The 14,287-nt window shown below is 38.1% G+C and overlaps 1 protein-coding gene across 2 annotated transcripts in view; it reads right to left on the reverse strand.

Moving 5' to 3' along the window:
• Nucleotides 1-4,085: 4,085 nt before the first annotated feature.
• The window catches only part of LOC124621852 (cytoplasmic FMR1-interacting protein), a 150,150-nt gene continuing 139,948 nt past the window's right edge, over nt 4,086-14,287 (reverse strand). For both annotated transcript variants that reach the window (XM_047147300.1, XM_047147299.1), the window contains 3 exons: nt 10,387-10,625; nt 7,177-7,324; nt 4,086-4,592 (listed from right to left, as the gene is read on the reverse strand). In XM_047147300.1, coding sequence (XP_047003256.1) covers nt 4,383-4,592; nt 7,177-7,324; nt 10,387-10,625 — 597 coding nt within the window. In that variant the 3' untranslated portion in view covers nt 4,086-4,382. The remainder of the gene's footprint in view (nt 4,593-7,176; nt 7,325-10,386; nt 10,626-14,287) is intronic.

A 14,287-nucleotide genomic window follows, 5' to 3' on the forward strand; every position in this document is an offset into this window, starting at 1 on the left:
TTTTCTTCTTTTCATATCGGTATATAATGCAGTGGCCACAGAGAAAGCAAAAATTCCCTAGTTCCTTGAAGTTTTCGACACTATAGTTGCTTCCTCTCTGTGCATCCAGTACTGATGTATAGTTTGTGGTGTTTAACTACCCAGAACTTTCCCTGCTCACTTTGAGAAATGTGTCAATGGGCACTATGAAATGGTGCAAAGATGATCTTTATGAGAACATATTCAGAATGGGTTTGGTACTGTTTGACATTCATTCTTTCCCAGGTATGGAAAGCTATTTGAAGATGTTTGGTCCTACATCTGGTGCTAATCAAAATTGAGTGCCAAGATTCTTTGGGTTAATAGTCATGTATTGTGTAAATATGCATCTGGCCTTAGTATGAAAGACTTGTTCATCAGTTGTGGTGTTCTGTACTGGATTTTAAAGCAGGGGACAATATTCACCAAAACAATTCCAAACTATGATGAAGTCTTCTCAAATTATCATCTGAGTCGAGGCATCATTCTGTGAACATGTTTTGACAAGTTTCCTATTCATCATCTTCAGGCTAAGTGTCGGGTTCATGTCCATTTCATAACTGTACAGATGCTGGACCGCAGGCTCCTCTGCCTCGTATTCAACGGCTGGATCAGTCACGTGCTGCCAGAAGGTGTTTTGCATGCGGTGGTGGTGGTGGTGGTACCCTGGTGTGTTTGAGGGTTCTGCGATTGCATCCTGGTGCTGCCAGCATACTCCATCCGCTGCCTTCCGGAAACCACTATTGACCCAGCTGTTGCTGACGAGGCACAGGACGCTGCAGTCCAGTGTCTATATAGATAGAAATTCGACACTTCTATAGATACAAATCTGACACTTCACCTGAAGATAACAAGTAGGAAACTTGTCAAAATATTGCCATAGGACGCCTTGACTTGGCTGATAACCCAAGAAGACTTCATTGACGAGAAAGCTTGCATTCCCTAATAGATCTAAACTACTGATCCAAAGTAAACTTCTCTGTTTTGAGAATTAATTACCCTTGTTGCCTGATATCTAAAAAAAAAAAAAAAAAAATCATAATGTGTGTAAATATTTCTCTCTCTTTCTTGACAATGTATTGCGAAAGAACTGTAGACTGCCATTTTCTGATCAAAAAGCTATCAATTTTGATACTCTTGCAAGAATAAGCTGCAGACATGAACTGCAATGAATGCTTGTAGCCCAGAACGAGATACACTAACTTTTTTCCAAGTTTCCTGTTGGTTTCTGTCTCTCCACACAGGTTTGTATGTTTCAGCATTGTGTCATTTACAAATAGCCATCAAAACTAGCAGTGTTCTGTGTTTTGATGTTTCCCTGCTCAAGTTTTTGTTGGTGCTGCCATCTGGTGTAAAAACATTTGCTTATGTCTTTTCCAAATTCTGAATTGTGCACAAAAAATAGTAAAGGTAACTGCCACCTACCTCTTACTCCCTTTCACTGCTTTATCAAATGTCATTTCTTCCTGAATGATATGCTGGTGGTGTCTGTCTTGCAGATTTAACTTGTTTAGATACGTCACTGTCTGTAATGTCATCACTACTAGTTTCTATGTCTCTTTCAACTTCACTAACTTTTGGCTCAGTCTGAAACTCCTAAATGTTCCATTGCTCCTCATCTGGCAACTTACACATGGCGAGAGAGAATAATCAGCTCGAAAGTTTCGGCATTTTGTAGCATCATGTCACGAGCATTTGCAATACTTGCTGGTAACAAAGATGCAAAAAGTAACCTTAAGTGATCAATATGACTGGTCCTGCAGTTTTAGATAAGCTGTAATGAAAGTATATATATTTCTAGAGTGCAATCTTTCATATCACAAAATTTCACTGTGGTTAATTTGACAGTAATCTCAGTTCTAATGATAAACAATTTCTTTAATCGATTCATGAATAAAACTTTTATCGCTAGAAATAAACATTTTGAAATAGATGTGAGAGATCCTTGCCAAAGCATACTGAGCAGAAAGTGATCTGCAACTGTGAACACACATTGCAGGACCAATGTAAGATCCAAGCAGCTGCTAGGGGTGCCAAGCTGAGGGGGGCCACCACAGGCACCTGTAGTTCAAAACACACACACACACAGGACATATCATATGAGGTCTGTTCAAAAAATTCCGGAATATTCGTTATTTCACACCAATGGTGTGTTGGAGCGAATTGTGTTTGGCATCCTTGCACACGCCTGTGTTTAATGTGTAACCGCTGGAAGTTTCATTGTTGTATGTCAGTTAGTTATTATTCAGTGCTGTATTGAATATAATGTTGTGTTGCACAGTTTGGAAATTTCGAGATGTTACAGGAGCAATGTGTCTGCATTGAATTCTGTGTGAAATTCAATAAAACCTTTACAGAGACACACCAAATGATGCGGGAAGCCTACGGTGACGAGTGCTTAAGCCGTACTTGGTGTTACAAATGGTCAGATGGAAGTTAAAGATGACTCTTGTTGAGGGCAACCTTTGCCGTCTACTAACAACCCTCATGGCAGAAATGTTGATGAAATTGTTTGCTTGCCAATCGAAGACTAACTTTCCGAGAAATTGCAGAATAATGTAACATTGTAATTGGATCATGTCATGAAATCCTAACACAGCATCTTGGAATGCATCGTGTTGTCAAGTTTGTCTCATGGCTCGTGAGTCACGACCAGAATGATCTTCGCCTCAGTCTGTGAAGACCTTTTCGATCGTGCAAATGAGAATGAAATGTTCCTTAAGAGAATTGTTAACAGGTGATGAGAGGTGGGTGTTGGGTTATGATGTTGAGACCGAGGTTCAATCTTCACAGTGGATCAGGAAACATCACAATGGGCCAGGAAACAATCTCCAAGACCACAAAAGTCTTGTCAGGATAGGTCAAATATCAAAGCCATTCTGAGTTTTCTTTGAGTTTGGAAGATTAGTTCATCATGAATTTGTGCCAGATGACAAACTGTTAATCGATGGTACTGTCGGGACCTGTTGCGACGCCTGCGAGAAAATATGAGAAGGAAATGGCCTTAAATGTGGCAAGACAAGACAGTTTATGGCTCTTGCATCATGATAAAGCACCTGCACACTCATCCCTGTTGTTGCACAAAAAAATGAAATCACTGTGCTGCCTTGCCCTCTGTATTCTCCAGACTGGCCCCTGCAGACTTCTTTTTATTTCCAAAGCTGAAAACCTCATTGAAAGGATGAAGATTTGCAATGATAGACAAGATTAAAGAAAATCAGCAGATGGCACTTTGTTCAATCCAGCAAGAGCCATACCAAGACTGCTTTTGGAAGTGGAAATGGCATTGTGAGCAGTGCATCAATCGTGGAGTAGAGTATTTCGAAGGAGACCATGCACAATAAGTGAAAGGTAAGTGCAGAATAATTTCATGGACAAAGTTCTGGATTTTTTTTAAATAGACATGGTAATTAGTAGAGAAACACCCTATTACCCTGCTGATTAGATTTTTTAAGGCCTTGCCAAGAGCTCAAGGAATGGCAACTCATGGGAAATGATATGTTGCTTGGGTGGAAAAATGTTCTCAAACCACGTCTGACAAGTCGTACATCACCTTTACAGGTCTTCTGTTCCCACGCAGCAGTACCCAACACGTGTCTTGTGTGCAGAACATACTATAACTGGTTTGGGTCGAAGTTTTTAAGTGTACATGGCCATGGTTCAACATATCAATGATTCTCTGAGGCAAGAAGTGTATCTGCTTAATCACATCAATACTGTATCTTAATATGTGGAATATAATCTAAAGAGTATTGTTATTTTAGTCTCCTTTATCACAAGACATAAATATGAGTATAAACTGTTACTTGCTAGAGATACAGTAATCTTCTTCTTGCCTGAATTAATACAAAGATTGCTTAATTTCTTCATGATTGATCCCAGTACAGCTATCACCTTAATGAACTGGCCACAATTCTTACCTTTCAGTGTAATTTCTCCTATCAAAGTTGCTCATGCCCCACTGTGTAGACTTAATTGTGAAACATCTTTCTATTTCCATTCATTTATTTACATCCTCCCAAAAGATTTTTACAAAATGTTTTAAAAAAAACTTTAATATATTTTATCAAATATACAAATACAATAACAGGATAGAAAATGGCAAGTGGAATATATTTTTAAGCAATGTGATAGTTAATACTGTGTTCACAATTCAGTTCTGGAAGCAGTATGAACTTGTGCAAATGTGCAAAAGTGCACTGAAAACTACCAAACTAAACATAAATATTTTGGTTATAACATAGTACAAATGACATATGTCTGCTTGTCAGATGTCAGTTTCAACTGCATACAGACTGTGTGTGTTATCTTGACCTGTGATGCATATCACAGTATTTTTTTATTCTGGAATGGACCCAGCAAGTTTAATGCTGAACAGCCTGTCGAAGATGTTCTGGCCTGTAATAATGTGCTTGTGCAGCCAAAGAAGGATGTATTGGTGGTGGAAAACAACGGACATGTTCCACAGACATGACATCTGAATCACTTGACTTCAAGAACTTATTAAGCACTGCAAATATCTGTGAATTCAAAACTTGGAACCGCCGAATTCTGTCTACCATTCGCTTCAGTGCCTGAAAAATGAATTGCTGTAATTACTGTCTCAGCATTTTCTGCATATCCAAGTATTTTAAATGCTAAAACTTACAAGTTAGCTAACATAAAAGGCGTTTCAGTTGCATAAGTGAATACATGATCTTTTTCCAAACATGGGACATCTTTATAATGTTATGATATATCATAGTACCTGTGACACTCATATGTTTATAAGCACTTCATATGTATCAAAACATGTGGTGCGTGTTAGAAATCTATTCTGTGACAAATCTAAAGTGTTCAGTGAGAAAAATTTACATGTGGAACGATAAGAATGCAGTGGGAATGTATTCACATCTATTGGACGTAAACTATGAAAACAAACACTCCAAACCGACATTTCACGCAAGTCTTATCCAATGCAAATCTGTAACGCAACCATCTGTGTGGCGTGCTTATAATTATGCATTATGTATATTTTAGGACAATTAATATGTAAAAAAAAATGCACATGTTGTTAAGGAAACATGAAAATTGTAATGAAAGCATGAAAATCGTCTGAAGATGAATCATAATGATTCGAAACCCGTAACGGTACCTTTTGAATAAAGGAACGGAAAATAAATTTGTGGCTGGTTGCTGTCTCAACACCATCAACATTTATCTCTTGTTTTGTAGCTGTATGTGAGTTCACAAAGCATTAACCCTGCTTACTGGAGGTTTTGATAAATGCATTCCAGAGCAACAGTATACCACATACTCATGATCTAAGGCAGTGTTGGGCAAGTATGCAGCAGGGTCGCACTGCTTCCAGTTCCTCAGAAAAGATTTGGATATTCTTCCCACAACTGAACATGGTGTAGCTGTAGTAATGAGGGGTGTTCATACTGGAGTCAAGATTGCTTATTGCATCCAATGGCCTCCAAGTAATTGTCTTCTGTGTGTGATGCTCAGTCTTGCCTTGGCAGTCAATAAAGGTGGAGCTCCCACTCATGTCTCATGCCTGGTTTGAATTACATTTTGTGACTTGCTTTTTGTATTACAACATGTCCTTGGTTCCCTCCACTCACCTACCCTTAATTTACGTTAATTTCTTCTGTCTCAACATTTTTTCACAATAACTACTCCTTTCCTCACTCAGTTTTAATTTTCTACATCTTTTATTTTCTTACCTGCCTATTTTTCACGGCCCCTTCCCACCTCTGTTACGTACAATGCACTTAGCTTTTCACCCTTATTAACTCATGCATGACGTTTAAGCAGTAATCTCTGTCTTGCACATTACCCTGTCTTCCACCTTTAAGCTCTCAGGTTTTCAAATCTCATCCAGTGCAGTCCCCAATGATCAGTTTTTCCTTCTCATCGTGTCTGGTAAGTCTCCCCTGACCCATGGTTCTCGGTGACTTTCTCAAAATCTATTCCTAGGCCTCTCCAGTCCTTTACCTTCGCCCCTCTTCCTTTCCCTTCAACCCTTCTGCTTCAATGAGAGCCACTAGCTCTGAAATCTAGCCCTGATATTTCACCTGTCATAGCTGGCAGAACTTTGTGCCATTTGCTTTACAATTTCTGTTTCATTTCACAGTTCGGTGTAATAATAAAGTTCAGTGAAAACAACTTCTCATTTCTCTAGAATCTAAGTCACTTATTTCTGACATATTGTTCTACACTTTTTGAGCTTAGACCGTTCTTTCTAGATGACACATTTTTCACAAATACTGGTACAGAGCTTCTTTTATGTGTGTGTTCTGCTGCTGCTTGATGAGTAGATTTTTTATCTATCCAATTAATTTTTTTTTTTCAAAAATTGATTGATTTTGTTGTTGAAGAACTTATGTCACAGTGATCCAAAACAAAAGAAGAGGCATGCTCATGAAGGGAGTGCTTTACTATCAGGAAAACACTTGTCTGCTCATTGGCTGTAAACCAATCTCATCAACAAATTTGAATGAGATACTGTCACACACCTGCCCTACTGCACAGACATAGCTCCAAGTGACTTCCATCTCTTCCCTGAATTTAAGAAATGCCTGGGTGGGACACATTTCACAACTGGAGAGGAGCTGAAAAAAGAAGTTTTAAGCTACCTTTGTGACATGGCAGGAGAGTCCTACGATGCAGACATACAGAAGATGGTACACCAAATGTAAAAATACACCTATCTCAATGGCAATTATGTCAAAAAATAGGTAGAAGTTTAAGCTTTCCACACATGTATTATTCAGTACTGACAGACATGTTTTTCCATTGTGAAAAATAATTGGTAACCTTATTTTATGGACAACCCTCATAGTTCCAACCAAGAATCTTTTCCTGATATTTCATCTGCGCCATTTGCTGCTTTACAATTTCTGTTTCATTTCACAGTTTGGTGTAATAATGATGTTCAGTGAAAACAACTTGCCATTTCTCTATAATCTAAATCACTTATTTCTGACATATTGTTCTACACTTTTTGAGCTTAGACCATTCTTTTTGGGTGATTCATTTTTCACAAATCCCGGTATAACCAACATGTCCTATTTGGTTACAGACAGAATTTCATTACTGTGAGACTATGGTGAACAGACAGATGCCAGTAAAAAGTGTTTTCTAAAACAATAGGACAACAATAAATGTACTTACAATTCCTTTAACATTTTCATCCTTGTTGTCAACTCTTTGAACTCTCAATATATGATAACAAAAATCTAATGCCTCAAAGCGCCGCTGTTGTCCCAGTAGAACAATCATAGTGCAGCCAGCCCAGTTCAGACCTTCTCCAAACAGCTCCCTGGTTGCACAAGAGAGATGCCTTAGTGAACAATTTATGTATCTGTCAACTTAATAAAACTAAAAAAATACAAATTATTTCATTAAATTAAACTTCATTCTATGTAATCATTAATACATAACATTTTGATACTAAAAAATGTAAACTGTCTGAATACTTCTTAAACAATAGTAACTTTTTGTAATCCTTGTGTCCTCCTTTCTCTTGTCATGTGCTTATAACTAATTACACTGCTGGGCATTAAAACTGCAATACCATAAATGATAGCAAGCAAATAAAATGTTATGTATCATGCATATACCGTTCTGTAGGAAGAATAAATCATTAAATTTGTATAGGTGCAGATTGTGAAATTTACTACAAAGAGCTGCCACTTTTAGCAACACCGGCTGTAAACCAGCTCAACATAGAGTTGAACTAAGCTAGCTATGGCATTTCATGCCATGCTGCTTCAGGTCTTCGTAAGAATTCATCAGTCATAGCAGTTGGCACACCAGTCTCTTGTTAACCTGTGGCCAGATGTTTTCAATGGGTGAGAGATCTGGAGAACATTTTGGCCAGGTCAGTCATCTAACTCCCACTATATTGAGGGAAGGCAGGACAGCAGGGGCAACACACAGTCTTGCATTTTCTTGTAGAAAGGTAACATCTCAGAGACAAAGTCAGCGGTCTTAACGTGTCAGACGTGCAATGGCCACTGTCCAAATCAGGGCTGTGATAACCAAAGCAGCTCTCCAACTGCTGGACCCAAATGACAATGACAAAAGACAATTGCAATCTAACAGCATTTGTTCTCCTTGGAGCCCCTACACATGGTTTGTCTTTTATGATGCATACACAAAACCAGGACTTGTTTGAAAAGACAATACTATGCTACTCCTTCGCCCAGTGTTGTCATTGGGCACATCACTGTCAGTACGCCTCTTTGAGCAGCCGTGTCACGGGCAAACGCAACAATGATTATGGCGTTGACAATTTTTGGTGCTCCAGACATAATTATTGAACTGCCTGCTTAGATACTTATCTTGCTGTAAACAAGCCCGTTACAGGGCTGTATGATTCTGTATGGCCATGTGAGCAAACTGTGTCCACTCACACACTATTTGAGGACATCTTTTGAAATCCTGCATAGTGTTGAGTATAGCCCTCCCGATCCCATTGATTGCATATTCACAGCCACAGGATTCTGCCTAACGCACCAATACTGAATGAAAAATGAAATTCTTGATGAGTCACAATCCTTTTGCTGTCGAATTCCGACAAATGCTGATAGGTGTTTCATCTTTTTACCTGGGTGCATAACCTGATCTTTTCACAAACAACAAATATTCAAACAAAACCCACTGCGTAATATTTGCTAATATACAGAATGTATGAAGTAGACGAAGATGAGATATAGTGCAAGAAAATCTGACAGCACTGGATGACCTAATTTGAAACAAGGCCCTTGAAGTAGATGACAGTCCCTCATAATTATCAGAATGCTTGGGAGAGTCATTGAAGGTAGAACTATCTTACATGGTGTGCAAGATATGAAACATACAAAAATACCTTTAGATTTCATAAAGAATGTAATAATACATACTTCAAAGAAGACAGGTGCTCATAGGAGTGAATAATACCAAACCATCAGTTTAATATGTCATGTTTTCAAAATACTGACACAAATTATGTACAGAGGATTGGAATAACTAGTAGGAGCCAATCTTGGGGAAGACTGGTCTGGGTTCTAGAGAAATGTAAGAACTCGTGAGGCAATACTGAAATACTGACCCTACAACTTCTCTTAGAAAATAAGTGAAGGGAAGGCAAACTTACATTTATCGCATTTGTAGAATGCTTTTTGAAATTATTAAGATAGCAGGAGTAAAATACAGGAAGCAAAAGGCTATTTACAACTAACACAGAAACCAGACAACAGTAGTTAAGAGTTGCGGGGCACGAAAGGGAATTAATAGCTCAGAAGGGATTGAGACAGAGTTGTAGCCTATACCTGACACTACAACTGTACAGTGAGCAAGGAATAAAGAAGACCGATGAGAAATATGGGACTGAATCAAAGTTGAGGAAGAATAAATAACAACTCTGCAGTCTCTTGAAAACATTGTAATTCTATCAGACATGGGCAAGAACTTGAAAAGAGGCTATAAGATTACCATAAACAAAAGTAAAACAAGGCAATGGAATGTAGTCTACCTAAATCATGTGATGCTGATAGAATTAGGTTACAAAATTAGACAACAAAGGTAGAATATGAGTTTTTTTTTATTTGAGCAGCACAAAATACTGATTATGGCTGAAGTGGAGAAGGCATAAAATGCATACTGACAATAGTGAGAAAAGCATTTATGAAAAAGAGATGCCTGTTACCCTCAAATATAAATTTAAATGTCCAGAAAGTTTGTATATAGTTTAACCTTATATGGAAGTGAAAAGTGGTTGATACACAGTTCACACAAGAAGTAAACAGAACCTTTTGAAATGTGGTGCTACAGAAGAATGGCAGGAAAATAATTTGTAGATTGAACAACTAATGAAGTGGCACTGAATTAAACTGGGGGAAAAAGAAATTTATTGCTAAGCCATGCTAAAAGAAGTACTCTGCTGATAGGACATCCTGGACATCGCAGAATTGTTAATATGGTAACGAAGGGAAAAGAAAGAGACTGTGGGGGAGAGCAAAGCTTGAATAGAGTAAGCACACTTAAATGGAAGTACACTGCAGTAGTTATGTAGGGATGAAAAGTCTTTGGAGAGCTGTTCAGTCCAGACTTCTGACTGAAGACCACAACGACAAAATGTAGACTGAGTTACTCCTACCTACTTGTGTGGTTGTCCTGAAATGCTAACCATTTACACATCTAAGCATATGATACACTTCATGCCAATTAGACATTTTTTGTCAGTTGCCTTTATGGTGTTGCATTTTAATGACGAGCAGCATAGTTCAAAGAAGTTGGCTCTTCACACAGTAGCAAAAAGAGTTCATTCTTAAAAAATAAACACAGACTGTTTTTAATTCCATATATCAGAAACAAAGTTAAGTTTCGTGGAAAACTTACTCTACAGTGAATTCTGTTTCCCCAACTGGAATGCAGTACACAAACTGCAAAGCAGACCACAAACGATGAAATTCAGTGCATTCATCAACATTCATTACACCATTTGTTGGTGGTGGTCCCACCCAAATAGGATCATCAAGAAAGCTTCTGAGACGACTCAGAACCACTTCAAATATTGACAAACCACAGCAGAGACGTTCTCTTGTCAGAAGGTCTCCTTCTCTTGCTATTAGTGCTTGCTGAAATAAGGAAATAAGATAACTTGACAGTGATTCCACAATCTCATTTGTCAACATATTATTCAAAGTGATGTTTAACACAATGACTCTAAATCATGAAAGTTTAATACTTATGTTACACATTTTTTGTGCATACTTCTTAGGTGATGAAATTGTATAGTGTTGTGAAGCCATAGAGCAAGGGGTTGTTAAATGTTTTATTTGCAGTTCTCCCTCCATTTTACAGAAAAAAGATATCTTAATACTTCAAGGACACTAATTATGTTTGTATGTAAATGTACATTCTATTAATGGCATACAATCTTCATATTGGCTTCCTGTTTTCTAATCCACCTTAACAAACATAATAGCCCAGGCATAATTATCTAAAAGAGAGAAGTCACCACTCCTTTTTTAGAGCAAACAAGCTTGGGCCCCACAGTGATCAAATATTGAATTTTTAATTATAGGAAAGAAAACACAAATGCCAGTGATTTGGAATGTAACACACACACACACACACACACACACACACACACACACACACAATGACTGTAGGACAGGACACACACACACACACACACACACACACACACACACACACACACACACACTATCTTATCATCACAAACACCTCGTAATATTGTCAGACGCATTGGAGGTGTGTGCTATTCTGTTATGCTTCATGAAATAACTACGTACTTTTGTAAATTCTCAGGTCCAATAACCTGTGTTGAACTAACTGTACAGAAAAAAGAAAAATACTGTTTCCCATCTCGATTTATTTCAAGTAAAGGTGCTTCTGACCTTCACATTTAGTACCATTAAACACTAACAAACAATCCTGTTTTCACGTCATGGAGAAGCTCTTGATGCAAGGAGAGGCTCTCAATGCAACCGATCAGGATTTTCAGAACTCACTTGTTAATTGTTCCGTGAATTCGTGTGCCCAGATCAATGCAACTATGCTTCATTGGGAAAAAAGGGCATCTCAACATCAACTAGTCAAGTGATGTGACTATTTTCTTGGACTTCTTTCCGAATCCACTTCTAAATCATCTAGTTTAATCCTGGTTGAAACACTTGACTTTTTAGAGTTTTGTTTATCTTAACATAGATCCAATCCCAAAATTTCTTTACTAACGTATGTATTGGCAAAGCATTGGGAACTTGTACAATGGGAAATTTCATTATAAAGGTAATCTTAATTCGTCAAATGACAATTATTCTTTTACAGTTCATCCCAAGAAATACAGGGTGACACACGGGAGACGGACTGTTTTGAAATGCGTAGTACTGAGGGCGTGGTGGTGGGAGGTGGCCCTGGTGGGGGTAGTTCTGATCCACACAAGACGCCACTTTATTTACTCGGTCACTATTGAGCAGTGGAGCTTGCAACATCAAGTGTTTGTCTATAACAGTTTCGTGAAAAGTGGTGAGTCTATTATTGCAATGCAGCGATTGTTTCGTGTGCAGTTTAATGTCAGTCAACGTGGAGCTGTTCCGAGCCATAACACAATCCTCAGATGGGTGGAAAACTTCAGATCAACTGGAAACATACTGGATAAGAAGCATCCTGGCCCGAAACGCAGAGTAACGACACCAGAAAATGTTGAAAGGGTAAGGCAAGCGGCAGTCAGAAGCCCAGGACCATCAACTAGACGTCATGCTAGTGAGTTACGAATCAATTGTGAATCGGTTAGATGAATTTTGCATAAAGAATTAAAATTCCATCCCTACAAAATGCTCATCCAACAACTTAAGGAAACTCATTTCGCTGTACGAGAAGACTTCGCTTACAGAATGTAAGTGATTTTGGGATCAAATAAAAATGAAATTTTATTGATGAGCGATGAAGCTCATTTTCATTTAAATGGGACCGTAAATAAGCAAAACCTATGTTACTGGGCTCCAGAGCATCCACACCTTATCCACCAGCGTTCTCTACACTCAGAAAAAGTAACAGTCTGGTGTGCTCTTAGCTCTGTTGGCATTATTGGACCTTATTTTTTTGAAGAGAACGGGGCCACAGTTACTGTTAATTCGGTTCGATACATTTATATGCTTGAAACATTCTTGAAACCAGAACTAAGAAGATGACGAATCCCTTTAAAATGTGTTTGGTTCCAGCAGGATGGAGCAACATCGCACACCACAAACACTTCAATAACAGTTCTTAGACACACGTTTCCTCGCCGGATTATCTCACGGTTTGGCAATGTTCCTTGGCCTCCCATGTCTCCCGACTTGTCAGTATGTGACTTTTTTCTGTGTGGGGAACTGTGTCTATAACCACAAACCACGAAATTTGGACGAGTTGAAGAATGCAATCATTCAAGAAATTGCTGCCATCCCCGCAGAGATTTTAGTCTGTGTGATGGAGGATTTTGAGAAGAGACTTGAGTCCTGCATTCTAAATGTTGGACATCACCTTGACGACATTATTTTTCACAAATAACTTTTTTAACCAAAATGAAAAATAATGAGCTTTGATTTTGTGTAAGTAAACATGCATTAATTTTAAAGTTGGCTGAGTATTATTGCATTAAAAACCGTCCATCTCCCGTGTGTCACCCTGTACTTATTGAACCTTTGTCTATAATGCAATGAATGGAAATTACACACAACAAAGGAAACGAAGTATACTCAATCGCTCAGTAAATGAGCAACAACACTCTGTTAACCAAAGTGCCACCTGTCCAGCAGCATGTAGTGGCTGGACTACTTACGAGGGTACTGTTTCCTGCACAACACTGCAGACAGTGCTTGTGTAACATGTTAATCACCTTGTATTTTATTTTTCGAAACAAAACATGTTGTTAATAAGTAGCAGCAGGCACATGCACAAACAGAAATTTCCACAAAAAACACATACAAGACCCAAGATCTAGCAAACAAAACGGGAACTACAAAAGTTTGACATCATTCTTGAATATTGAAAAGAAAATATCAACCATCCTCTGTGGCTTAAAAAAATGTATATAAAAATTAAAGAATACTACAATACAGACTTGGCAGGTATCTTCAAAACAGAACTATTCTGTATGGCCCTGTCAATACACTCCCAATATACATCCTTTTCAGACTCCACTGCTTGCTTATCTACTGCTGTGTGTTCTATTCCAATAGTACTACTGTATGTTGCAGCCACAGTCATCATCTTCGCTAAATCATTATTTCATTTCAATTAATTTCATTACTTCCTCACCAGAGAAAGGACCATGTGCATGTAATCCTACAGGTTTAACTGTAATTCCAACTACTCTGACAGCAAAGTATGAACAAACGCTTACATAGAATGATCCTCCATTATCTTTTTTTCTTTTTCCCAAGCAGTATCCCAGACAAACAATAATCTCCACTATGAAACAGCTAAAAGTGTGCACACTCCCAGTTGCAGGCTGCCTATATAACAGCATACAGGAGCAATAAAAATTTGTTTTTTCAGTGCTTCATTTCATTATCGACCGAATTTAAGAATGTAAAATGCTGTAGTAATCTACTAATCAAGCAGTGTATTCTTATGTTCAAGGTTTAATACAACAAGAAAAACATTACAGTCAGAAACTGTGGATATATCTTGAGACAGCATACACATGTTGCACCAATAACCAGACGATATTCATTCAGTATTTGCAAATGAGAGAAAAAGACGGAAGTGGAAGAAACGAGAATGTTAAGGT

The sequence above is a fragment of the Schistocerca americana genome, chromosome 7 (genome assembly GCF_021461395.2).
Source record: "Schistocerca americana isolate TAMUIC-IGC-003095 chromosome 7, iqSchAmer2.1, whole genome shotgun sequence".
Lineage (NCBI taxonomy): Eukaryota > Metazoa > Arthropoda > Insecta > Orthoptera > Acrididae > Schistocerca > Schistocerca americana.